Source organism: Gnatocerus cornutus, chromosome 2, assembly GCF_029298725.1.
Source record: "Gnatocerus cornutus isolate USDA-ARS CGAHR chromosome 2, icGnaCorn1.1, whole genome shotgun sequence".
NCBI classification, from domain to species: Eukaryota; Metazoa; Arthropoda; class Insecta; order Coleoptera; family Tenebrionidae; genus Gnatocerus; species Gnatocerus cornutus.
Window position 1 is genome coordinate 12624635 of NC_142234.1, and position 27257 is coordinate 12651891.

The 27257-nt window shown below is 31.1% G+C and overlaps 3 protein-coding genes across 6 annotated transcripts; 1 reads left to right on the forward strand and 2 right to left on the reverse strand.

Moving 5' to 3' along the window:
- Positions 1-11523: 11523 nt before the first annotated feature.
- hfw (leucine-rich repeat domain-containing protein hfw) lies at positions 11524-15843 on the reverse strand. 4 transcript variants are annotated; one of them, XM_088031483.1, is made up of 8 exons: positions 15727-15843; positions 14850-14902; positions 14015-14273; positions 13617-13934; positions 13400-13560; positions 13022-13351; positions 12786-12893; positions 11524-12739 (listed from the first exon to the last, which is right to left on the reverse strand). In XM_088031483.1, the coding sequence occupies exons 2-8, from the start codon at positions 14859-14861 to the stop codon at positions 12461-12463; spliced, it is 1467 nt and encodes a 488-aa protein (XP_087887609.1). In that variant the 5' UTR covers positions 14862-14902; positions 15727-15843; the 3' UTR covers positions 11524-12460. The 4 variants fall into 4 exon arrangements, with proteins under 4 accessions (XP_087887609.1, XP_087887608.1, XP_087887610.1 ...); XM_088031482.1 differs by lacking the exon at positions 15727-15843 and adding an exon at positions 14973-15066; XM_088031484.1 differs by lacking the exon at positions 14850-14902.
- A 671-nt stretch (positions 15844-16514) lies between these two features.
- deltaCOP (coatomer subunit delta) lies at positions 16515-19595 on the forward strand. The gene is made up of 10 exons (XM_088031480.1): positions 16515-16673; positions 16779-16818; positions 16869-17092; positions 17146-17325; positions 18073-18281; positions 18336-18497; positions 18546-18756; positions 18803-19017; positions 19068-19272; positions 19344-19595. The coding sequence occupies exons 1-10, from the start codon at positions 16671-16673 to the stop codon at positions 19431-19433; spliced, it is 1539 nt and encodes a 512-aa protein (XP_087887606.1). The 5' UTR covers positions 16515-16670; the 3' UTR covers positions 19434-19595.
- Positions 19596-21509: 1914 nt separating this feature from the next.
- On the reverse strand, positions 21510-23299 carry LOC148179135 (deubiquitinase DESI2). Its single transcript, XM_088031485.1, has 5 exons — positions 23085-23299; positions 22850-23031; positions 22680-22794; positions 21848-21989; positions 21510-21801 (listed from the first exon to the last, which is right to left on the reverse strand). Exons 2-5 carry the CDS (start codon positions 23028-23030, stop codon positions 21625-21627), a joined length of 615 nt encoding a protein of 204 aa, XP_087887611.1. The 5' UTR covers position 23031; positions 23085-23299; the 3' UTR covers positions 21510-21624.
- Between the last annotated feature and the right edge of the window lie 3958 nt (positions 23300-27257).

Genomic DNA, 27257 nt, shown 5'->3' on the forward strand with positions numbered 1-27257 from the left:
TTACTTTAATTTCATTACGTCAAAATTAAAAAATTATATAATAAAATTTTTTTTATCACAGTTTGGTTGGCGTCGCGACGTCTAAGAAATATAATTTTTAGCCATTTTCGAGTTTTTGCGGAAATATTCGCGAATTCAATTTTTTTCCAACATAACTGTGATAGAAATATCTGAGTTTTTATTTTAAATCTAATGCAAATTGTGTTTAAAAATTGCGAAAAAAACGCTGTTTTATCAAGTTAGTTTTCAAAATTCTGACAGCGCAGCGGCAAACTACGTTTACACCAAAATTTCACAAGTCACTTCATTCACTCTTATAAAGGTTAATTTTGATTAACACGGGCATGTTGCACTTTATGGACACCAGAAATCGTTAATTAACATCGACAAAGCGACAATTTCACCAATTAAGACTTTTGTTACAATCTAAAGCGAGCCAAAGGATAGATGTCATTTGTGACACAAGATGTTGACAGATGGGTGTAAACGTAGTTCCTAATTTTGACGTAATGAAATTGGAAAATAACTTGATAAAACAGCATTTTTTCTCAAATTTTGAAGACAATTTGCATTGAATCTAAAATGACAACTGAGATATTATTAACACATTTATATTGAAAAAAAATTAAATTAGGGGTTGATATTACAAACCCTCACAATTAACTAAAAATTACACTTTTAAGGCGTCGCGACGCCAAAACGATCAGTGATAAAAACAAATTTTTGCGTCAGCTTCTAGAGCTTTGTCAACTGTGAGCGTATGCAAATTTTCAAAATTTAATCTTTAAAATTAAAGACGATTTTGGGGGTGGACACTAGTGTTGTATAATTTTACCTTTTCAACTCTCTTGTTGAAACAGTAGACAATAATAAATTCAACAAGGAAACAGTAAAAACGCAAAATAAAATCAATTAAAATTTATTCAAATAACGGTAGATAATAAAACAATATTCAAAAATTTTAAATTTAGGAATTTAGTTTTCTTTCTGTTCACACAATGCAGGAAAATTAGCAAAGAATTCAATTTAATAAGAAATTATTGTTGATTTGCCAATTCAAAGAGTATAATAGGTATGTATGTATGTACGTTCACATTTCGAAATCAATCTCCAACAAAATAATGTCAACAAAAAATGAAAATATTGCAATGTAAATCAAACTTCCACGAAAAATTCTCGTCGCTAAAAATGGATATATTATTTAGGTAAACCAAACTTAGAAAAATTCGAATTGTTTCAGTCTTTAAACAGAGTGTTTTTGAAATGCATGTACAAAAAGAATGTGATAATTTCTTGTCACAAATTGAGTCTTTTAAGAGAAAACAGTTTAAGTAAAAGTTTTCGAAATAAAGTTACATAAAAATTTCAATAAATAGGCTTGTGTGCCACTGATTTAAAAATGAACAAAAAATCCAGTTTTTGCCAGTGGTGTAAAAAGTTCGTGGATTGGAATTAATTTTACCTTGTCAATTTTTTATTTAAAAATTGTTTTTTCAAAATTCATACTCCTTCTGGAATAGCGCAAAACTGTTTTGTATATACATTTCAAAAAAACTATGTATAAATTATTATTATTATTATTATTATACTGATATGCCGCACAACAAAATGCCAATATGCCACGTGAAGATATCATGGAAACGCAATCAATTTTTGGATTGTTCAAGATGTAATTCACAGAAAAGGATAAAATATTAAAAAGACCGTTGACTGAAAATAATGTCAAATTATACTAGATAATAGATAAAATGAGCTGATGATAAATCAAAGGTTAATTTAGAATACAATTTTCACTATACAGGGTGTCTCAAAATTACCGAATTCCGAATTCAGAGCACGGTAGAGGGAACCCAATGGTGCCAGTAAATACTTCTAAATACTTCCGTAAATACTTCTATACTATAAAAAAAACATTCGCGCTTCTTAAAGAAGATGTTAGCACTTTCTTTTTGTTCAATGCGACAACATTGAAAAACTCACATCCTGACCTGTCTTGATGATTTCTATTTGTATTGCTTATATACGTTCGAAACCACATAACTGACTTTGTCAAGTAATGTCACATTTAAGCAGCTTGTCTACTAATGAAAGATGCACACCCAACTGCTCAACACAAATTTCGTCTGCTAATTTTTGGAGCGTAATAACGGGTAGCGTCAAGAATTTGTTTTTCCATGTCGGGAATTATCCTAATGCTTGCGCGTCTAGGAATCCTTTTTTTTCATATTTGAACTACTGAAATGATTCTCTTGGGAAAATTGGCGAAGGGTGCGACATCTATCGTCGTTCGTCTGAAACGCCGAAACGGTGAACCACAAAAACGGCCTGTCTTTGAAAAGTTTTTTTGAACCGTTTTCGTTGTTGAATTTTCCAAATTAACAATTTGAAATACTTTTACTTTGTGTCTAGGCCCTTTTCTGCGTATGACAAAAGTGATTTGTCGTTTTGTTTAGTAATATTCAATGGTCAAATGTGTCATTGTGCAAGAGTAAATTGGCAAGAAATGTTAACATAACTAAACGAATCAGGCTCACTGACGCTGTTAAATGTTGGAAGAAGACTTGTAGTAACAATTTGTTTCATGAGATATTGAAAATTGGCAGAAAACGCAGGCACTAAAATTATAAAATTGAAAAAAGCCAAATACAGCTACGTTGATGTTAATTTATGGATTTTACTTGCAAAAAAATTGTTGGAAAACATTCAATAGCCACAGGTGCATCATTTCCGTGACTATTATATAAATATGTAACTTTCTTTTAAAACCAGAGCCGAATTACAGAATAAAATCGTCAAGAACTATTAATCTGAACCGGCATAAGTCCACAACAGCCTTCTTTTAAATGTCCTAAGAATGCTTGTTTCTTTAAGACAATTATCTGCATCGAAGGGCATTTTAAACAAACAAAAATGCAAATTTTTGTTGCTTGTTAGATATTGTTGTTCACCGTTAAAACCGCCATTTTGTAGTTTGGTTGCGCCATCTATTGACACCCGAATAGCCCCCACTACAACGCTCTGAACTCGGAGTTCGCGAATTTTGAGACACACTGTAGGTATAGATACTATAGACACAGGCACTTTTTTTTGCCAATCTGCAAATCACGAAAAATTGTGCAAATCATGCTTTAACTTATTCGATGACACAGGAATTATCAAATTATCAAGACGTTGTGGACGAATTAAATTTTCACAGCATGTGTTAAAATAATTTACGTTTTATCTTTACACCTATGACTTTGTAATAACAGCGTTGTAAGTTTTGTGTACTTAATAATTCTACTTTTCACGCTGAATAATGAAACTAGATGAAAATTGAGCATTGATTTTGAAATATTTTTGAAGGCGTACTAGGTTAGTGGACGTAGAACTTTCTCTAATAATAAGTATAAATAAAGCTTTCCTCACTAGTTTGGGCGGATTTTATTATGCTGACATTTCTAGGTAAACAAAAATATCTTTATTAACTTAGATAGTCACTAGAAGTAAATAGGTATGTATGCACAATTTAATATTTCCTTTCTGGCACTGGATATGCTGACTAAAGCAATGAAAAAACCATAAATATGTGAAAAATTTGGGAAATAATTAATATTTATTAAATATCGTGCACACTGCTAAATGCGAGTACCTACATATCGATGAAGTTTAACTTATTGTTAGATTAGATTTTTCTAAAGCGCGCGAATAAGGTTTAACATTTTTAATTTGCAACTAAACACTTAAATTAAAACAACGACATTAGGTATATAATTCATTAATTTTATTGCACAACTGTTGTACATAACTGTTTCCAAATTATCAAAAATTTTGATAAGATGTCCAAATTTCATTTAATTTCTCACAGGTGCCGGATCTCACGTAGCAACTTCTATTTATATTAATCTTAAGATATAGATACCCATTTGCAAAAATTACCACAACGTTTGTGTGATGTGATGATAAAAATGTTTTGTTGTTTATTTCTGTACTACATCTAGACATGGTTCAACTTGAATTTAATTATTTTTTTATTTTCAAGTGAAATTTCAGTTTTAAAAGTAAATTTTTGGAGCAATTCCCAAAATGCATGTAATGACAAACATTGTTGATAAAATGCAACAGATGAAATAAAAATGCAAGTTTAAGAACACTATTTGACTATCTGACCAGAACGTGATAAAATTTGCGACTTTTGCAAAATAATCTAAGGACATACTACCCAAGACTGATGGGCTAGATTAACTTAAAGACTCTTATATTGATTAGATCAGGGTGTCGTGAAATTATGTAATAGGTATCTAACTGACACAATTGCGAGAAGCAGGAAGCACTCAATTACTAAGTATAAGTCCATCATTCTGTACTTACAATTATTTAGAATCAATAAAATGTGATGAGTTGAGGTGAATCATTGACGATAAAATCTTTCTTTGATAAATACCTACTAATTGTTTTATAAATTTTTAATAAAAATAGACTTTGATAAAATTCAAGAATAAGATTGAGCATCTGTAAATTTATTAAGGTTATGTATTTACTAAAAAATTTAAAAATTTTAACACGTGATTGTTAATTTTATAGCACTTACGTCCCTAGTTGATACTGATGATAATGATAAGCTCTAGTAAAGCTTATACTGAAGAACATAAGAGCTCTTGTAGATTTGCAGATTTTTTTCCTGATGATGAAAACGAGTACAAACCGGTATCTTTCTCTAGATAATAAGTAAAACAAGCAAGAACTATTTTAGCAAAACCTTAAACATGTAAACATTCTCTTTTGTTACAACTAGTATTGTCTATAAAGTAAAAAAATGTTGCAGAATATATGGTTATTTATTCTTTCATAAATTGTTTTATGCCAACATATTTTATCGTCATCAAATTATCATCGTTTTTATGGTAGAAAATTCCAAATAAAAATGATGATAACTGGAAATACTATTATGCCGGGAAAAATAATGTTAAAAGTCAATGGGCATGGTATGAACAAAGCATGTTGATAATAATAATTATTAGACCTTGAACGGGGGTTTTTGTAACTTATTGTCTAAAGACCTGTAGGCGAATTTTCATTGAAAGTAATTTCAACCGAAATGACTCAATAATAGTACTTAATTTAGCCGCATCCTGTCATCATTCGACTAAGGACTACATGACCGCATTTGATAAATTAACCAGATATCGTACACATGTCTGTGTACCTATTAGAATTACACCTGAGATAGAATTTTATTGTTGATTAGAAAAATTCATTCGTAGTTCACGTGATGTGATTTGAACAAATGTTATGTAAATAGCTTGGTAGAAATACAATTGGTGCAATCCACGGATGAGTATAAAGAGATTAAATCAAATGGAATTTTTTTAATCTAGAGATAAACCTGTGATTAAAATTGTGCGCAAATGGAGGGACATTGGGTAGGTAAATAAGATTTCAAAAAAGACTCTAATTTACAGAGATGGGGATATCAAGGTTTTCGTAGACTTTTAAAAGGATAAACTTGACTTTTTGTGAAAACCGCAATTTTGTGTTAATTGCTATCGGTACCAAGAAAACATCAATGCCATCTTCTTCCATTTATTTACAGATACGATATTTTAAATTTATTGGAATTTAGTAAATATGTACTTGTCTATCTATGTATTATAAATAATATCTAATCGACCTAAAGATAAATTATCTAGTTGAGATACAAATCTGCAAATAAGCTTCATAAATTTTAATTTAAAAAACCTAATCATCCTCTCAATTTAATGTAATTTGCACAATGTGCGACTTGATTTATTACTTAATGTTTAATACTTAATCGACAGTCACGATTTTTAAATTCCACACTGCTTTGTTTAATACCTTGGCATTATAAAAATTAAAATGATAAAGGATTCTGCCAATTTATGGATGTTTTTCCACTGGTCACCACAAATGACCTAAATATTTTGCTCTTGACAGGTATGAAAAAGCAACAAATTCTATGGGTTGTAACACAACTACAACACTATTTTTTTATCTTGCTTGATTAATGATTTTGCGATTTTTCAATCATTGATTAGTAAACCCAGAGAAAAAAGCTGTTTTGTTTCGATACTAGCTGTTACATATATTTCAGATTACTGCGAAATCTAAATCCGAGCTTAGCAAATCGTTTGCCTTGGTATGATTGATAGTTTTATTGCTATTTAATTCTCAATACAGTATTATTTTTCCTACTACAACTATCTGTACTGTCTTAAAAGCACGTGTGTATAAAAAAATTTGAAAAATATCTCCGCCTTTAAAATTTATTAGACCTGGGATATAAAAAATTGGGTTTTTTTTTTATCTTCAATGTTATCATTTGTAAATTTGAGAAAGTTTTGAACTAAACCTTGTTAACAGTAGTACTTTATAAAATAGATGGGTACTAAGAAAAGTGTTATCCGTGACACACTTATAACCTATAAGCTTATGACACGACTAAACTATGTTTTTCTTTTTTAAGAAGCAAGGTGGAATGTCTGATAGAAATCTAATTAATAAAAGATGGGTAAATATTTCAAGTATTTAATCCTAACTCTAATGGGGTCAAATTTGGTTTCAAACTTTATTTACCTCCCTAAGTTTAAAACAAGGTGATTGTTTGTTTACATAAGCGGATGTGAAATTTTCCGCTAAAATGGAAGAGTTCAATTAGCATTCTGAATTTTTTCCGTTAAGTTATTCTTTTTTTTCCAGAACTTCCAAAGAGCAACAGGTTTATATTTATTTTATATCTTAGTTCTAAAATTAGCAAACTTCAGCGGTGTCAATTTGTTTATTTTTTGTATTAGTTGTATTTCCTTTATTATTTTTGATCTATGAGTCGAAAGGTATCTTTGACTTGCTTAGGTGTTAATCTATAAAGTACTTACTGCAAATTGACAAAATTTATTTTTTACTAAATTTCCTCAAACCATTTTTTTCATCTCATTCATTTCAAAATACGTATTTAATTAATCAAAAACCAACGAAACTACAAAAATGTAATTCTAACTAATATTGCGCAGTAGAAATATTCTCAGTACCCACATAAAACAAATAAAAAATATAAAAAAATTATTTGAGTCGCTTAAATGCAAAACCTCTCTGCATTCAGCCACAATTTTCGGGCAATAGAAAAAGCTCTACTAGCGCTTTTACTTTCAAATGTTAGAAGTTTGTAGTAAAAAGCTTGTAAATGACGAAGGTAAACCTTTTCAAAATCTATCTAGAACCAATTAGTCACAATTATGGAATTTATATTGATTTGTCAAATTTCGGCCTGATGCAGATTGTTGGATTTTCATTTAGGCGACTGATTTGGTAATGACGCACTATTTTCAGCAAATGGGTTTACCGGTAGTAAAACTTGGCTTAACTGGTAATTCTCTTCCTAATGCAATAGTCATTGTTTGTTAAAAATTAGCAGGTTGATTCATTTAAATTTCATTGCTCGCACTTATTAGTGTCATTAGTCTCAATATAGTTTTATTGGGACCGCTGTAAACTTTGCACAATCATATATTGTGACTTTTATTTAAAAGAGTACTTAGGTACACACACTATTGCGGTCATTTCACGTGGCATACGTCGAAGATTACATTACCGATAAGTAAATAGTAGATTAAATTCAAGAATTTGTTTACAGACAGTTGGTATAAAATAATCCTTTATTAATCTGCTATTTATGATCCGTTAGTGCTTTAACTTAGGAATTGTTTCTTTTATTTAAAAATTCTTTCTCAGTCCTTGATATTAAATAAACAATAAGAAATTGTCAATTTTAAGATACTACTCGTGAGTTTCACGTGTGTTGATATAATTCATTATCGTTGTCAATTCTGTCACTTCAAGGTATGGTGGCTAAAAAATTCAAAGAATACTGTACCTATTATAATTGAAGCAACAAATTACCACAAGTATCTTAAGTTTTTATTTACAACAGTAAACTAAATGCAAATAGAAATCTGTTTGTACGTATTGACCTTAACTCTTTATATTTAACAAATTAATTAACAAGTCAAGTTCGTATAAACTACTGCAGAATATCATTGGTGGACAGGTTTTTAAACTTTTTAGTTTGTTGCTTTTAACTGGTTTTAACTGAACACAACAAACAATTCAGAAACTAAAAATTGATTATTCTTTATTCTTCTCGTTCGAAATATTTCTAAAGGCAATAAAAACAACAGAACTGTTTTATTTATTTTTGTAATAATTTTATTGGTAAGGCGCTAAATGTGCGCTGAATATACCTTATTGTTCGGTTTAAAAATTGATTAGTGATTACGTTTAATCGTATTCGAGGAAGGATAAAAAATTAACAACCAATCCCGGAAACTTATTCTAGAGATAGAGTAAAATATCCTAGGCAACGAGGGTGTAATGTTCATCGAAACAATGAATGATAGTATGTGTTCATAGTTACCGATTTTCAAATTCTGTTTAGCTTCTCAATTGGCTACCGTTTTTTCGTCTTAACTCGTATATTTTTTGAGTTTAAAAATTTTGGTTTAGAATTGTTGCCTCGATAAGCCTTTTTTTCTCTGGTTCACGAGTTCTGGGACACCTGTATGTGAAATCTTAGCTACGCCCCTGCTTAATACAGGTCGCTTCTTTTTATCATTTACGTTTTTGAACGGATTTTATTAGCACGCCTTGACTTAGCATTGACACCAATATACGCATTCAGCAAGTTCACATTTGCAACTGTTCTGAGCGGATCATTGGACATGCAATGTAATTTAATTACACACTTCTAAACGCATGATTGATTTATAGCTTAAAATCCTTTTATCAGTGGGCATACCATTTGTAATTTTTTGGGAAAAAACAGGACCAATGAAAATTATAGAATATAAACAAATTCTTTTATTGTGCAGCAAATCTTTATTGAGATGCAACCTTCCCGATTCAGATAAAAATATGCATATTCCAACAAATTTCTCTAATTTATAATCTTGATGCAGATCACGATACGAAAAGATGAAAAGAATACGTGTTTACTTTTGTTCTGTCTTTGAGACTGAGGATTTTTTTAAGCTATAATATTAAAAGATGTTATTTTTTTATTTCAATTAATTTTTTCAAACGCTTCTTGGCGATGAATAAAACTGATAAATCAAATATTCACTTCATTGCTAACTACATGAATTTGAGACGAACAAGAGAAAAATGTAGACATTAGATTATAATATTAGACTACACACTCCTCAACTTGAACAAAGGTTAAAATTTAGTTATCTCATCTTTTTAATCAACAATCGGTGTCTACAAAAGTGTGTAATAAATTTGTTGTAAATCTCCAGTGAGAGCAAGGAAACAGAACAATTATTTACGGGTATTAGTTAATAAGCCTGATAAGTGGACAGACTTTGTTTCAATCTAATTCAGGAATTTTCAAAAGGAACCATTGCAGGCAGTAATTATTATTTAGTCCTTACAAGTTTTGCATTTAGATTTCTCGTCTGCAATTAAACTAAAGTTAATAAACGTCCTTTGAAAGAATCTCAGGGTCAATGATATCAACCTTTCATGCATTTCCCCCATTCAGAAACTCCTGCCGATACTTACAAATGATTGCACTTGAAATTGTTATTCAAATGCCATGATCTGGTTTTCATGTAAATAAGAGCTTACAGAAAAATGTTACTCCTACCTATAAGATATCTTATGACATGAACAATTCTTGATATTTGAATAATATGGAATTTGTATAATAATTATTTTACTGTTTTTTTAGAATTTTTAGGTCGGAAATTTTTAATGTTCAATAGCATCGAAACTACAACAGATAAAAAGAAATGGTTTCCGCCATCGTTTTTCTCAAGGTTTTCTCTTTGAGAATTCGCCCTCAAATGTCCGAAATTCGATAGTCGATTTTTTCGTAAAAAAAATACTCCGACTCATTCAATAATTTTTTTTTAATTTTTTGTTTATTGGCCGCCACCGTTATCTATTTGACAATCCGATATGAGATTTGACCAGTTGATAGATTTCGAGCTGCTTCTTCGATTGATGTATAAAGGTATTCAAGCTCGTTTTTGCCTCGAAAAATTCATTAACAATAACCCCAAAAAAACGACAATTTAATTGTGAGTTAAGTAGAAAGTTTAATTAAATTTACAGCTCGACCCATTAAACATGTGAATTGTTATAATAATAATTACGTTATTAGAGCTCATTTTACGCAGAATTCCGGGCAGATTCCAAATCCGAGTTATAGCCGTATAAAATTTTGGAAATAAAATTTTTAGATTAAATTTTTAGTTCCAAAATTTTTAATGGTCAATATCTTCCAAAGTACGACAGATAAAAAGAAACGGTCTGAGCCATTGTCGCGCTCAAATAATCGCGCTCAAATAATCAAAATTCAATGGTTGATATGTCATTGTCATCCTTATGATGCATATTATTATAATTTTATTGATCCAAGTGAGTTTTCTCTTACATAAATTACACAATCATGATGCCTACTAACATTGTAGACTAGGTGTTATGTTTATTAAGTCTCTCTGTTCATTATTATTTGTGTAAGTTTATAAGAGTAATTTACCAAAAGCAGATATTGAATCCCTAAATAGTAACCGTGAATTGCATCTTTAATTTTGCTTACTAATCTTTCAGTACAAATACGTATCTATTCGTATTTTAGATAAAACAATCTCAATTGACGTGAATAATTTTTTTTTTAGATATTTAAATGTAATTATTTGAGATGAATTGATAGATAAATAAATTTTCCAAAGACAAACGCGATAGGTAGTCATCGAAAATTATAGCCGATTGATTGTAATAAAACAGTTTTAGTCACTTAACTATCAAAAGGAAGGTGTTGGTAGTTTTATTGGCCTAATGTAATAAGGAAGTGACCTAATGCAGCATTAGACATCATGTAGATATTATTAGCTTTTAAAATTTCCAAGACTTGATATAATTCGTAAGTTCACGATGTGACGTCTAGACTTTGAATGTATTGCTAGATTATGCCTTTTCTTTATCGATCTCTCTCCGAGAAAAGCTAGATCTTAATGTGATCTACTTATGTGATTGTCAATGTAATTAGGTGTTCAGTTGTCACATGATTGATATGATCCAATAACATGTCACCTCATGTCATGAAAGTTGGCCAATCTTGATGTAATTACGCGATAAGTGCTTGCAAGGACGATAAACTCGTTTTGGGCTGCAAATCTTTAAGTATCTCTCAATATCAATACGTTTTAAGTTACTAGGTCGTTAATAAAGTGGAATTTTGCGGATTTCTCTCTGTATCGAAAAATTGGTTTACAGAAGCTATGTTAAATCTTAAATTTTAATTAAATACTAAACATCATGTGTTTTTCAGCCAATCAAAGGTCACTAATCGTCAAATTAATTGCGAGATTAACTTAATTTCAATTAAATTATTGTGTAAACCGTCCCTACAGTTCCTAAAATAAATTTCAAAATATGTATATACAAGTGTTCTGCAGAACGATATACTAAATAAGACCATTATTATTTGTATTCTGTTCACTGTTTTATGTCTACTTATAATTCGCATTACAATTTTTAATAACATTTATTACATAGAGACATACCTATTAAACATAGATACAGAATATTTAATAAATGTACATACAAGCTACTTTCAGTCAGAATTCACTTGATATTTCCCAATTTCAATTAACTATAGTAGACCCGTGGAGTATACCTACAGGGGCCGCGGCCTTTGGGTCCCGAAATACATAGCATAGCAAAAATCCAATTTACAAAACTATAAATTAGGGAGCTCAGTATCAACGCAGAACCCTGACTCTGGCATAATTTGTTACGCCACTGTAGTAGACTACAGCAGTTAAAGCTACCTTACTAGTTTTACTTCATTGTGTTCAGATAATTTGTAAGACTTAAAGTTATACAAAATTACAAATATACAGATTTACATTATGTAAATTAAATAACAATATGTATTAACAATATAGAGCATTGCAAGCATTAACAAAAACTAATATGTACGTGTTTCCTGAAAATAATGTAAATGAAATAAATATACTAAATAAATATAAACAAAAAAAAGTGTAAATTGAGCAATTCAGTAACGATATGTTAATTTTGATAGGACAGTAATTTGATATTTTTCAGGAAGATATAATAAACTAAATGATAGTATCTTTCACATTTTGTTATCGATTCGATCGAAAATTTATCCAAATATTTCAAAATTAACTAGGACTTAGGTCGACACAAGGCAGGTACACATCTGAAATAGTCAAATACTTACTTAATTTGACTAAATTGACTTTTGTTAACAAGCTCATCAATATAAATTTGACATTTTTTCTTAGAACTATGTATGTGACAAACATCAGACTTTTCGTTCCGTTGTTGAGAGCTTACTCTTCTACTGAACTACAATTGTATAAAATTATAATTCACAACCATTACCAAAGGCGGAAGCATAAAATAGGCACTTCGTGTTTACCCTAATTTGTTAAAACTACTCGCATAACCAATCGCAAGGCAATTTTGGCATTTTACTTGCAGGCCATGGTAAATATCCGGAGGTTTTAAAAACGTAATAATCGTAGACAACTTTTGCAATTAGACCTACGAATAACATCACCTCTGCTGTGATGATATAATAAATGTAATCTGTCCAGTCTTGTTGTGTTACACAGAGCTTGACTGTATTTAGATCTATGACTTTTGAGTCCATGTTATCACAATACATTTCTTCATAGTCTGGGATATATCTTTGTTTTGTTAAAAGCCAGACCTGAAATTTTATAGTAGTATTAACAAAAATAACGTTGGTTGAGTACCTTTAATTCTTTCGCTGTGTTACAATCACAATGAAATCTGTTGAGGCCTAAATTTATTCGGCGGAAGTTGTTGCGGTCCAAGCTATTGGTAAATATGTATGTGGGGAGCTGAAATATGAAAAATATGAACTTAATAATTAGAAGAAAAAAGGAAATAAAAAACTTGCGTGATGGATGATATAAGAGGATCAAAATAGTGAAATTGCCAACATACAAAAAATATGAGTAGGTCTTACCGTCTTCAATTTGTTATTCCTTAAACTCAGTCGTACCAAATTACTCAAAAACTGGGACCCTTCTAACGGTATAATACTCGTAATTTGATTATTATCCGCATATAATTCTCTTATATTGATATATGATGCATCAGAAGTAAATAGTTCCAACGAAGTAATATTATTATTAGAAACATTAAGAAAAACTGTGTTCGGTGGTAGTGGCGTAGGCAGTGAAATCCTATTTTGTCCTGAGCAAGTAACTTTAATACCGAATGTTGGTTGCCTTCCAGGTACCATATCCAAACCGTTAGCTTCGCATTCACAGTTTTTAGGACACTGTTTCCATAGCTACAAATTCTAAATTACATTCCTGTTTTTGTCTTTCTAACTTACTACCTTATGAATTCCTATAATTTGACTCAGTGATACGTATACGGTCGTATTGAACCAATGAAAATTCTTTTGCATTAGACACGACGAGTTGTCGATGTTGCTAAAATTCAAGTCCCGTTCCCGTAGAGCACTAAATATATTTTCACAGATCATCTGTTTGTTTGCTGCGAAACAGGAAAGAAGATTGTAAAGATTCATTCTTTAAGAGCACTTAATTTACCTGAGATATCCAGTTGGACGTTTCCTCCAGTTTTAAAACGCGGTACATCCGACAAATTGTTATGCGAAAGATCCAAAAAGCTCAACTTATACAAATTTACTAAAGATCTATTTTCAAAGTTGACGATTCCGTTTGAAGATAAGTTTAGACACAAAACGTTGGTTTGTTTGGAAAATTCTCCAACCACACTGGAAATCTGACCGTCCGTGATGGTCATATATCGTAAATGTTTTAATTTCTTCCAATCTTCTACATTTAAAATATCCAGGCTGGCATTTCTGATATGTAGAGCTTCCACTTGACCATTACCGCTGATGTCTGAGAGAAAAAAAAAGATATCTATTTGTGCGAAATTTCAATTTACATGTGCGTTTAAAAGGTAAGAATAAGAAAATTACTTGCGCATGCTAAGCCTTCCGTCAATTGAAATTTATTTACATTACAACAGACAGCAGCTGTTGTGTAAAAAGGAAGTTTTTGACATCGACATTTGCTTTCCGGACGAGGACAGGCTTCTTCGGAGCAATAGAAGCATTCGTTTCTGTTTCTGCTACAGCTATTCGATGCAAAAGATGCAATGCTCGTTTCTTCGTCGGTGCGGCACCAGCACGTCCCCAGGAGAAGGCAAAATATGACGAGATTAATTGCTTTTGACATCTGTAAGAAGACAAAGAGTGTTTTTGTAGGAGATTCTTGGATATTTAAGTTGTTTTATTTTTTTTTTATTTTATGATCATCCTATATTTCTGTAAATCTAATGGTTTAAACGCTAGGGAAATAAAATTGTGTCAATTCACAAATTTGTAGATCAAACAAGATTATTAAAAAATTAATTTTAGAAGAAACCAAAAAAAGTCCATGTAATTATTTCTATGTAGTTGTAATGAAATCATAAATTTAACAATTGCTTGTACTAAATTTTTTTCTATAAATTTTATTATACAATGTTATTGTTATGCTAATGAATTTAGAGAAAATGTTTTCGATTTTTTATTAATAGTACCAATATGCAAAAGTTTTTTTTTTAGTTTTATCGAATATGAATTATATGTATAGCTGCTAAAGAGATGATCAAAATGTATCTCTCCATTAAACAAATCTTATCGTCCTAGCTGCATAAATACTCGTGGAACTTATGCAACTTCTAAACTTTCGTAAACAATTCGACCAAGAACAAAGCGAGAAATGGAGAAAGTTGGATGGGGGAATGTCTTCAACGCAATTTCCGTTTACCTTGTAAGTCATCCAGATCCGTAACAATTTTCATGACAGATTATTTGGAACATCTAAAAATAACAAGTCTAATTGACTACAAAATAACACTTAGGCTGTAGTGAACGTAAACACTGCACGAACTTTTTACTTTGGCCATTGGCCTTGATACGGCCTTGGTGGAATATACGGAAACATGCACATGAAACGTATACATATAATGATAGATAAATATAGCAAAGTTTAACAGAACTACAGATTCAAGCGCCATCTCTCTTTATCTGGTTTTATTGTTTATACGAAGAATATAAACAGTTAGCATTTTTTACAAGCTAATTATAGCACTTAGATATGATTAAAACTAAAATAAAAATGTCCACATCTTGAAAGGAGCTTCCTAAAATGCAAACGCTTCAATATAAGCAGATTATGATTTTTGATAAGTTGTATAGTTTAATGATTATAATTATGCCACCATCAATACCTCTCTCATTTCTACAATACAAAGACAAATATTTTAGTTAGTTAATTTTAGGGTGGAGCATTTTTACTTTGCGTTTATAATTCCAAGAAAAGAATTATTGGATTAAAAAGCGGTTGTTGATGAAGGTTTAAAGTACATAAAATGATAGCAATTCATCTTATCTGGGAAAAAGGAATTAAATACAATAAATCATAATAAAAGTATTATAAATTTTATTAGAAGTAAATACAAAAATCCTCAACATATGTAGGTATTTAAACAAGTAAACAAGTATACCTCCTATATTTATTACCCGATTTGTTTAAAATTCAAAATATAATTAAACGAATAAAAAAAATGACAACAGCAAAAACAATACAATAAAAGTAGTAAAACACAATAAAAAAATATAAAAAAAATTAATTTTGCACATACCTGGGTTGTAATAGATAAAATTCGCTAGAACGCAATTTGAAACCAACGAACTGAACCTTGTAAAAGCAGCAATGGAGATTATCGAACAAGTACACTTGCGTCAGACTTTGCAAATAAATAATAATTCAAACAGACTTGCAAACGGAAAGAAAGGTTATCATATCAAGTAACGAACGATATAGCAACAATTATAATTTTTGTATAGATTCATAACTTCATTTCAAATTTTTATTAATCTGTGCGTGACAACTAACACCTAATATTTATATTATAAACACCTTTTGGTGGCTATTTTCGTGCTCAGTTTGTTTTCGTACCTTTTTCACCCATCAACCGGTATTTATTTTATCTAAATTATTGTTCTACTAACCTTATATAACAGACCGATTATTTTATAATAGATCTGATGATAAAACTTTGCGATATCTGAGCCATAATTCGTAATAAAGTAGAGAATTTATTTTTGATTAATTCCAAAGTTTCATTTTTACATTATGGAAAACTGAAAAAATCGGTGGTACTTCAAATCATGTAATGATGTCCAATTATACTTTAAAAAACGCCCATATTTTTTTTTTTTTAATTTAGGTTGATTTTTTCTGATAAAAATATGAAAATTTTGAGAAAAAAATAATAAACAGATAATAATGCATTTAAGTATTAAACTAAGCTAAATCTAAACATTTGTAACAACTTTCTTTCTCTTTGTCAATTTTATTCTTAATTTAAAAAACTTAAATTGACAGTATAATTTGAAAATGGCGCTTAGATATAGGAACTTAGCTTGCTGAGGTTGGCGACATTAAACGTCAACTCACATCATCTCACGTCATTTCAACAGCAAGCACAAGTCAACGTCATCTTTACAGTGGGGTGTAATGTTTTCTAAAATATTTTAATTTTTAGATCAATAAAGAAAGAAGACTTTCTTAACACTATTTAAGATGGTATGAATCCAATCAATACATTTAATAAATATGATACTTTCAGCTGCTTTTTACTACTTCTCAGTTGCCATTTTAAATTGTTTATTGCTTAACATATGATTTCAGGTGCTTATAGCTGCGGCAGTTTGTACAAAAGCCGGCAAGAGTAAGCACATGTTAATATAGTGAAAATCTTAAATGACTGTATAATTTTAGCTATTGTATCTCGGCAATTTGTTGAGATGACAAAAGCCCGCATTGAGGGTCTTCTAGCCGCTTTTCCTAAACTTATCCCTACAGGAACTCAACATACCTTTGTGGAAACTGATTCAGTTCGGTATGTGTATCAACCACTTGAACGTTTATACATGCTGCTCATTACCACAAGAGCCAGCAATATTCTTGAGGATTTAGAAACTTTGAGACTCTTTGCCAAAGTGGTTGGTATTGTAAACAAAGTTTTTTTACTAATCTTGTTATGGACTATTTCTAGATACCTGAATACTGTCGTTCACTTGAAGAAAATGAGATTGCTGAAAATGCATTTTCATTAATTTTTGCGTTTGATGAAATTGTGGCACTTGGGTATCGTGAGAGCGTGAACTTGACACAAATCCGCACATTTGTTGAAATGGACTCCCACGAAGAAAGGGTCTACCAGGCTGTCAGACAGGTATAAATTATTTTTGGGTATATGTTCCTCATTGAATTGAAAAAAATTAAAATAATCGGTTTTTATCTTTCTCATTCAGATACCTTTAGTATGCATTGTATTTGATATGTAATTTTTTTGATTTATTCCTTTTTTTTGGGTAATTATTATTGCTCGGAATAATTGCGTCTTCATTTTTTTTATTATAATATGTGGTATGTTATGGAACGAGGACTATCAGGGGTATTTTAGAGGTCATAGTGGGTAGTCTAATAGGGAAGCTGAGCAAGGTTCCTAATTTTCCCTATCTCGAGTGATTACGTACCGTATTTTCATTTAACATAATAAAACTGTAATCAACTAAGAAAATACTCGTAACTTTCATAATCATTAAAAGTAAAGGGGAGACTATTAAATTAACATTCGTATTTTTGAAAGTAGACTCCGTAAAATATGCAATGCGAAGTTTCAAAAGCATTTTGATTTTTTAGTTTTAGCTATGAAACAAAAATAAAAATCATAATTACGTGAATAAGATATTTTCTATTACGGAAGTTTATAAGGGTAAGGGACTCCACGCTTTGTGACAAGTTGTTGGCATTGAGTCTTTCTGGAATTTGGCCAATTTTGTCAACATTTATAGATGTAACATGCTGAATTCGTAAAATTTATGGCAACTATAAATATGGAAAATAATTTAAATAATCATTAAAATTTTCGTAGCAAAAAATTTTCACAATATTGCATCATAATAAAACTTCCTTCCAGACACAAGAACGAGAAGCTAAAAACAAAATGCGCGAAAAAGCTAAAGAATTACAACGCCAGCGAATGGAAGCTGCTAAAAAAGGAGTTAAACCATCATTTGGCAGCAGTGGTGGTTTTGGGAGTTCATCGAGTTATACTCCTGCACCTTCTGTTGGAGATACAGCGAATATTTCCAATGATATCAAGCCGCCAGCATATTCCGCACCACAGTACGTCCCGCTGAACATCCGAAACATTCGTAAAATGACCTAATTTGATTGCAGAAAGCCAACAGTGCGTGGAATGAAATTGGGAGGAAAAGGTCATGACGTCGAATCTTTTGTAGACCAATTAAAATCGGAAGGCGAAAATGTTATTACACCCGTAAACAACAGTATTTCACAGGGTGGTTTAAAAACACCAGCAATTAAGTCGGATATTAATGAGTAAACTTATTAGTTTCCCAAGTTTTTCTGTTTACCACTTTTTTATAGTGTTCATCTGAGATTGGAAGAGAAGCTGGTTGTTCGCATGGGTCGCGATGGTGGCGTCCAACAATTTGAACTCCTAGGTCTAGTAACACTGCACATTGGAGACGAGAAATGGGGTCGAATTCGTGTGCAACTAGAAAACAAAGACGTTCGCGGTGTTCAGTTGCAGACTCATCCCAACGTAGATAAAGAACTTTTTAAATTACGTTCTCAGGTACTTAATCAAATTTGTTTGTTCAGACTTAATACTCTCTCTTTAGATTGGATTAAAGCAGCCCTCAAAACCATTCCCTTTACACACCGATGTCGGTGTGCTTAAATGGAGATTGCAAAGCACGGATGAAAGCGTAGTACCTTTGCTTATCAATTGTTGGCCATCTGAAGCTGGAGATGGAAGTTGCGATGTTAACATCGAATATGAACTTGCCGATACTAATTTGGAACTCACTGATGTCAATATTTCCATTCCTTTACCGTAATTGAGTTAACTGAGTAAAGTTCCATGAAGTTTACGTCTTGTTTCAGGATTGGATGTAACCCAGTTGTTGGAGAATGTGATGGGTCATGCACACACGAAGCGAGACGTAATCAATTGACTTGGAATTTACCTTTAATAGATTCGAGCAATAAGTCCGGATCCTTGGAATTTAGTGCACCACGCGCTATACCGAATGATTTTTTTCCATTAACTGTTTCGTTTAGTTCTAAATCGGCTTTTGCAAATATTAAGGTTAGACTTTTTTATTGCCAATAGTTCTTATTTTTTTATTTATATGAAATAATTTTAATTATTAATTTCAGATTATTGATGTGTTACTGGTGGACGATGATTCTCCTGTTAAGTATTCTGTTGACGCAGTCCTATTTCCTGACAAATATGAAATAGTGTAAGTGTTGCTTTAGGTCTCTAGAATTAATGAAGTTATAATAAAAAAATTCACTTGTATAAATATTACTAATATTTTATTCATTCTTGGTTTTTGTACAAAATTTTAAGAAGTTTGTTTTAATTTTTATCCGTATAAATAAAATAAGTCAGGAGTATATTTATAATTTGTTGTTTTATTTGCCCTGAATGAAACAGTTTTTTAAGGAATAAATTATTTATTCATATTATTCACAAAATTAAACGGTAATTTCTTGTCATAGAAAAATCTGTTTAAATTTGTAACTTAAAAAAATGTGCCAGTGGTTTTTGACAGGTTTCTTGAGCCATAAGTGTGTTGAATCATAGACCATTGTTGAATCATCGAAACAATGGCCTACTGGTGTGTTTTGTACTGTAGAAATATAAACATCGATAAACACAGTCTTATATTCTTGGACAAAACAGAAGGTCCCTATCCAATAGTTGGTTTTACATATTGTTCATAAATAAAATAAATCTCTACCAACATGTTATTTATTTACAATTTTTTGAACACAATTTTTACGTTAAAAATTAAAACACAAGTAATTTAAAAAATGAAATCGTGATCCAAACCGTTATCACATTAGTTCTTTAAAAGTAACAACAATAATAACCGTCACTCGTTAAAATGTACAATCAAATAGTGAAAGAAAAATTTGTACTTTCTATAGGTCTTAACAAACTTCACTCTAAACTACCACTAAAATGATGTTATCTGAAAGTTACACTTGAAAAAATATTGTGGTATTATGTAGTAATAATTGAAGACCTAACCATGTAAATTATCTTACCTATTGATACACTCCATTTCTAGCATATTGTTAGAAAAAATTTCAGCCGATATTATAGAATTAGTAATAATGGACTTCCTATTATTTGTTAGTGCATGCAACTAGGAAAGAGAAGATAAGAATTGTAAGTTCCTCGCTTTATATAGCATGGGTTCAATCCAACAACTGTGCCGTATTATTCGCAGGATTAGTGATAAGTTAAGTTAATATACCACGTAATAAAACCATAATCTCTCGACCAATCCCATTTTTATTTTTTTTTTCATTGTGATCATTTTTCAAAACAAATAAAAACAACAAGAAAACTTGTGTGCACAGCATTAAAAAACGTCACTTATGCGAGTATAAGTATATCCATTTTATGTAATACTTCAAGTGGTACAGGTGCGAGCAATAAATTTCGAGCATCAGGTGTCAGAAAAGCAGCCATTCAAAAGTGCTTGCCATGTTGGGTTTCAGGTGACGTGCATAAAAGAAAGGGGCGAAAAAATTTTGCTCGAAACTCTACCACTGTCAATTGTTACGTTTCAAGCGCATTTAAATGTATCAATTGAAAATAGCACCAACTTATCAGTTCTGTGGGCTGAAACTGAAATAACTGTCATTTCTTATCTTTATGCATGACATAAAAAGAAATTCCTTCCAATTCAATCATATTTTTGATATGTAGTCGAAATATGCATACATAATTTAACAATAATTTGCAAAAAGTAGCGGAAGTCAATTTTCAAACGATGGCGATGTAGGCTCGTAGCTGCCGAGGACGGAATTACGTAAACAAGAAATTTTCTTGTGAAATTCTAGCTCTCCCCATTTAGTAAATTTGGACGAGCCAACCTCAGTTAACTTTTTATGTATAGATTTACGCGATTAATATTTAGAACTTGATTAAAAAGGCGATCTTGAGACCGAATTGAATTGAAAATTTGTAATTCTATGGACTACCAAGTTAAGCAATGTTAGTTTTAAAGTTTTAAAGTCCAACCGACTGAACCGGTAAAAATCATAATTACAAGAAGATAGAAATAAAATAAATAAGGCCCCTTAGTACAAAACCATATATCATTGTCATGTTTAAATAAACAATTTGCCTTTTGATTACAATAGTGCATTGAACAAAAACAAACTGTGCTGTCATTTTTATAAATGTGCAAAAATAAGACATGTTTACATAATAGGAAATCCATCACGAATTTTAATAAATCACTTGTGGAATCTCTTTGGCATAATCGGGGACGTTTCTTTCAAAACACAACAAATAACATGTTAATAATAAAAGATACCGAAATTGATTCTTTCAATTAATAAAGTTAGTCTGACAAAAATAAATGTATATAAATACAAGTATACCGTTCTCCTTCCTATTAACGTTTGGCAAGGGTTAATACGGTGATGTTGATGATTCTGAACAAGTTGAGTCTTGTCTATGATTTAGTGAATGCTGCAAGGCCATTGGCATTAACCATTCTTTGGGTAGACAACGTTCAAGAAATGGCACCCAACTACTAAAATAAGCCAACCGATTTACCCAAGGTGGAATGTCTTGACCACACAAAATCTAAAAACAATTATTATTGTTTGCTGGACATGACGAATGTACTGACTTTTGTGAAAGCTCCAGAAAAGTGATTACAATTGTTATTCATAAGGTGATAGCGATCTCCGCGGAATTCTTTCCCAAGTTCGTTTTTTATTCTTTTCACTTCTTCCTCGGTAAAATCCGTATAACCAATATGGATAGTTTGTCTGGAAAAATATTAAGGTAAAGTAAAAATGGGGTGTTCAATATTTTGAAAATAAGAGTACTTTGATACATTATCTACAGCTCAATCTATCATATTTTTGACGGTCGGCTATAGAAAAGCCCCAAATGACATAATCAGTAATTGTTTTTTGGTAAATTAACTTCAGTAAGATGCTGCTGATGTTTCAAACTAATAAAAGAGAAAAAATAGTGAGGTGAACAAACATCAAAATTAATTTATTGTAGAATAACTATGGAGGACTCACACTAGCCATCAAAATATAATAATTTTTGGTGCTGATTTTGATTTGCTTTTGGCATGACAAGCTTTGTTAATGAAATCAGTTGCATAATAAATAGGTTTGTTGCTCAACTGTTGGTCTAATTTATCTACATGTGTAAACAACCACCTGATATCCAAAAACTGATGAATATATTCATAAAGGGAAATATGGATTGACAAATATAAAATATGTATTTATACCACATCTAACTAACAGTAATATTTACTACATAGTTATTTGAATAACCAGAAAAATAATATTATTTTGTCAAGTTAGGTGATCAATGAACTTATTATTGTTTGGTACAAAAAATATCACTCTTATCAGCTCTTATAAATCCATGAAATAATTGTCATTGTAATTAAAAAAACAATGGGCTTTTATAATTAAAAACTTTTAAAACAATACCTAAAGCGAAACTGCTCGCCCAAGTCCCTCTCATCTCTGGGATTAATATCAAAGATGCCTGTAAATGGGTATTGATGCCCTCCATATGCGTACTCAGTTCCATAAACTTCAACACCTAAGAATAATAAGAATTATAGATAGAATTAAACATAAACAACGTGGCATTTTACCAGAATGAAATACACCTAATCCTATATTGGATGTGTATTCATTAATTTTATACATGTCATAAACATTTAATAACACTGGTTCACGAGCCATTTTATTGGGAAGCAGTTCATCAGATCCTGAATCTCTAGTTACACTCATACAACTGAATGGAAGGTTGCAGGTTAGGCCATTAGAAAACATTCTGAAAATAGAATGTTTTCATTTATGTATACAAAGAAGCATCTTTGTACTTACCCTGAGTACAACGTTGTGGGAACTACAAGGGAAAAGACACAAATACACTTTGAATAAATAGTCTAATTCATAACGCCTACAAGCAATGATTAAATCATGAGAATATTTTTTCAAAAACACAAAACTTGATACAAAACTTAAACTGAATCTAGGAAGCAGGTTATATTTTGACAACTTTGACATTTAATTAATAGCCTACGTCACGGCGTTGACGGAACTACACGAGTTTACACGAGTAAGTTTTCACTTTGGTGGTGCACACAACAATAAGGAAATTGATTAATGATTATTTTTTTATCAGTTTTATTGATAAGGCTGCAGCAACCAATAAATTATGTTACGGTTTAAGTTTAAGTACCTTTAATTCACTAAAATTGGGAAAAATAAATAATAACGTGATACCTTTTTACCTTATAGAATTATTTATGAATCAAGAACATAAACTTTTAAGTTTTAGAAAATAACTTTTATTTTGTTACTATGAGTAAGCAAACAAAAATTCACTGGGCAACAAATCGAAGCTAATTATGTAAACACTTTTTGAAAGTTAGGGTTTCGTGATCTAAAGAAAATATAAACCAAACAACATTTTTACCTCAAAAACATTGTATTTATTACGTACCTACCATTTTTTGTCAGTTTGAAAAATATGTTAAAATTAAAGAAAAAAAGTTTGTTCACATGTATTTTTTCAGTTTTATTTATGATATTAATGTATTTATAATTATTAAATATTCATCAGAAAAAAACAATTGATTGATTGGTTTTTACACATTTGCTAAATTAACTTCATGTTGGCGGACGCTCATTTTCACTTTAAATCATAGGCGCACTTCTAATTGTTATTTATGACAATTGATGACAGTAGGTAGTTAAAATCGGCTAAACATTGAATTGTAGTCGAAAAACCAAGAACTATTGCAAAATTTGATGAAAATCGGTCGCTAAGAGTAGTGGCTGCTGATTAGTAAGAGTTGTATAAATAAAATAAAATGTTTAGAAAAAAATCAAAAAGAACGCCACTGGTCAAAGTCTGATTTACATTATGGAAATTTAGAGAAAAAACCATGACAACGAAAAAGTGGCGCACATTTCGGTGTTGCCGATAGTACCCTGCTTCAATTGAAAATTTTATTACATATGCTAATTAAAGTGTACCAAAAATAAATAAATATTAGTGCGTGTGTTAATAAACATGAAAAATGTAAATTCAGCAGCTTGTGTATTATAAGATTTATATTCCTCGTTATTTGGAGATTGTGCATATTTGAAAATGTTAGAATATTTTGGTGTAATATTGAAGTTGTTCTTCTTATTAAGGCTTCTGTATTTAATTGATAGAACTTGTACTAAGAGATACCATTTTACATGCATGTGTAGTCACATTTTTATAAGAGTAAAAATTAAAAATATGTTAGGAGTATTTTTTACTTATTTCAAAACATTTTGTAATACCTTGAAGAGGATTAAAAAATTGTTGCATTATCATTTTTCCTATTTAAATACTATTTTTAACCAGTATAATTATTAATAAAAAAAAGCTAAACTTTTCGTGGTTTGTGAAGGTTGTTAAAATATTGATTGTTACATATTCTGTACTAAAAAAATACAAATTAATTTCTGGAAAAGGTGTGTTCAACAATGTTCATAAAGTGAGACGTCTGTTGGAGCGTGTGACGTCAGAGTGATGTGATTAACACTCTGAGATTCGCCAGAGTGTTGTTGCGTTTATGAACGGTTTCCGCGGTTATTTAAATGTTCGACAAATAGGTACATCACCTACATACAAAACACAATTTTCGCGAAAATTCATGACAAAAACTATACCAAACTTCTGATATCGACATCTCGCTTATTTTTCGAGTAAACTTAAGTTATTACACATGAGTGTACGCAAAATTTTCCGTAGATTCCAAATCTGGGATTTAAATTCAGATCCGACAACAAATAACTGAGTTATGGCCGATCAAAGTTTCGGAAAGTTGATTTTCATTTTTCGTAATTTTTAAAGTTAAATATCTCGTAAACTATTTGAGATATTGAGATGCGGTTTGCGCCATTCTTTTTCTCGGCTCATTTTACGTTAAAAAAGTTTTTCAAAAGCCCAAAATTCGATTGTCGATTTTTTGCGAAAAAAAATCCGACTCAAACGATGAAAATTTTTCATTTTTTTTATTTTTGGCCATAGCTTGTAAACTATTTGTCCAATCGATCTCAAATTTAGCCAGTAAATAGATTTTGAGCGCCTCTTTCGACTTGTATAATTCAAAGCTATTATTTTCATTTTGAAAACATTGATTGAAAATTGAAAATCACCCTAAAATGACTAAAGCAAACTCAGCAAGTTTGGGTCTCATTTTACGCAGAATGAATCCAAAAACATGAGAATTTTTGAATTTTCGTTAACAAATAACTGAGTTATGGCCGATTGAATTTTTGGGTTGGGATTACGTAATTACCTAACTGTTTTTCTTATTGCGCAAAAAATTGTTCGCTAACAAAGGCACTCCTAAAACTATCAAAATTAAAATAAAGGGATTAAAACGATCAAAATTGCAATTCCAGATGGTGCTTACAGCGCTGTTCAGGTACAAACTCCTGAGATGCACTACGGCTATACTAGTCCAGGCGATGGGTTAACCCAGCAATATTATTATCAACAATCAGATATGCCCCAAATGTACTATGAAAATGTTCAAACTTATCAACAAGAGGAGCCTAAACACCAAGTGAATTATGTTGAGTGTCCCACTTCAAATTCAAATTTCAAACTTTTCGCGCCACAACGACCGCAGGAATTTTTGCGTTAAGGAGTTGGTGGACTTGGTAGTTCACCGCGGCCACAGCGGAGGAGGCGGGCGACGCCGGAGGCAATCATTCTTTACTCCTTCATCAATCATTCTTGGTACGACTTCGGAACTACCAAGGTGCGGTGTTATCGAGTGCGTTTCGCCAAATTTTTCCAAGTGTTAATTTAATGCCTATTTTGTTTTAATTTTTCATTTTGTGTTTTGTTCATTTGTAGTTTGTCAAAATCTTGTAAATAATTTTCTTTTTTTTAAACCCATTGACTTTGACGGGAGTGTAGTGACTCTTTTAGGGCTTCTTGTCGAGGCACTTGTGTGTTGTCACCTTTTGGTATGTAATAATTTTTGTCATTTGTTATTTTAAGAAGGAAGTCACTCCGGAATCATGTAAAGTAGTTATTTTCTGTACAATTCTAAAGTAACGCGTTTTTCCGGTGACGTAAGCGTCTGGATTCAACCAGTGTTCGCCCACCGTCCGATAAGACACGTGCAGAAGCAGTTTAGATTCGTGGAAACCCGATAGTTTTGGGAACTTGAATTTTATTTGATTCAGTGCAAGGAATTTATACTGTTGAGTTCGAAGGATTAAAAATAGAATAGGATTTTAAAGAAATTGTGAAATACATCAAATTAACTGGGAATGTCTTTTTGAATCGCTCTGTGTCATTCGTGAGCAAAAACGAGAAAATTTTTCTAAAGTCCACGACTTTCTCTTCCATTGTATTTTATTGAAACTGAAACTGAAAATTTATATGTTTATGTATTTTATGTATGTCCCTTGTTTTCTTAGCTGCTCTGTACTTGTCCGAACCCAATTCTCCTTTCTAGATTTTCTTCGTCACAAAAGACTCAACATAACAAACAGCCTCTCGCGTTAATATTAGTAGATTTTTTTTGAGTGTGATCAATTCAAAATTAAACTTTGATTTTTGACTTTCGAAAACCCTCCAGTGCTGGAAGCTTGTTACGTGGGACTCGCGGGGTAGTCAGGGTTCACCTAACTAGCGGGTCTTCCGCGGGTGAGATGTTGGTTACTCTTAATCTGGCCATAATTTGTTAGTACTCTCGATAAGACACCGCCTGTACTATGCTTGCGGAATAGGAAAGATTGTCTTCAGGTCTTCCGAAAACATAATCTCGTCCTGTTTCTGTGTGTCGCTTTTGAAAATAATTATCTTTTGTTTACTTGGTAAATTGTGTGTTGTTTTTCATTGTTATTTTGTTTAAATAATTTTTGTAGTTTGATCACACTCACAACAGAGCGAATGGGAGATTTTTGTCGTTCTTTTGATGTAATTCACTTTCCGTTAATTTGTTTATTGCATTTTTGTACCGAAACGTTTCTTTGTAAAGTGACTTCTTTTGA

What these genes read in the sequence shown, in the direction of transcription:
- deltaCOP (XM_088031480.1), top strand. An exon ending in TTGTACAAAAGCCGGCAAGA is followed by an intron (nt 16,819 to 16,868) that starts GTAAGCACATGT and finishes GTATAATTTTAG; the next exon opens with CTATTGTATCTCGGCAATTT. An exon ending in TGAGACTCTTTGCCAAAGTG is followed by an intron (nt 17,093 to 17,145) that starts GTTGGTATTGTA and finishes GACTATTTCTAG; the next exon opens with ATACCTGAATACTGTCGTTC.
- LOC148179135 (XM_088031485.1), bottom strand. Translation starts at nt 23,030, where the DNA reads ATGTTTTCTAATGGCCTAACCTGCAACCTTCCATTCAGTTGTATGAGT. An exon ending in GGCGAGCAGTTTCGCTTTAG is followed by an intron (nt 21,990 to 22,679) that starts GTATTGTTTTAA and finishes ATATTTTTCCAG; the next exon opens with ACAAACTATCCATATTGGTT. An exon ending in TTTCTGGAGCTTTCACAAAA is followed by an intron (nt 21,802 to 21,847) that starts GTCAGTACATTC and finishes AATTGTTTTTAG; the next exon opens with ATTTTGTGTGGTCAAGACAT.
- hfw (XM_088031483.1), bottom strand. An exon ending in GGAAGGCTTAGCATGCGCAA is followed by an intron (nt 13,935 to 14,014) that starts GTAATTTTCTTA and finishes TTTTTCTCTCAG; the next exon opens with ACATCAGCGGTAATGGTCAA. An exon ending in ACACAGCGAAAGAATTAAAG is followed by an intron (nt 12,740 to 12,785) that starts GTACTCAACCAA and finishes ATAAAATTTCAG; the next exon opens with GTCTGGCTTTTAACAAAACA.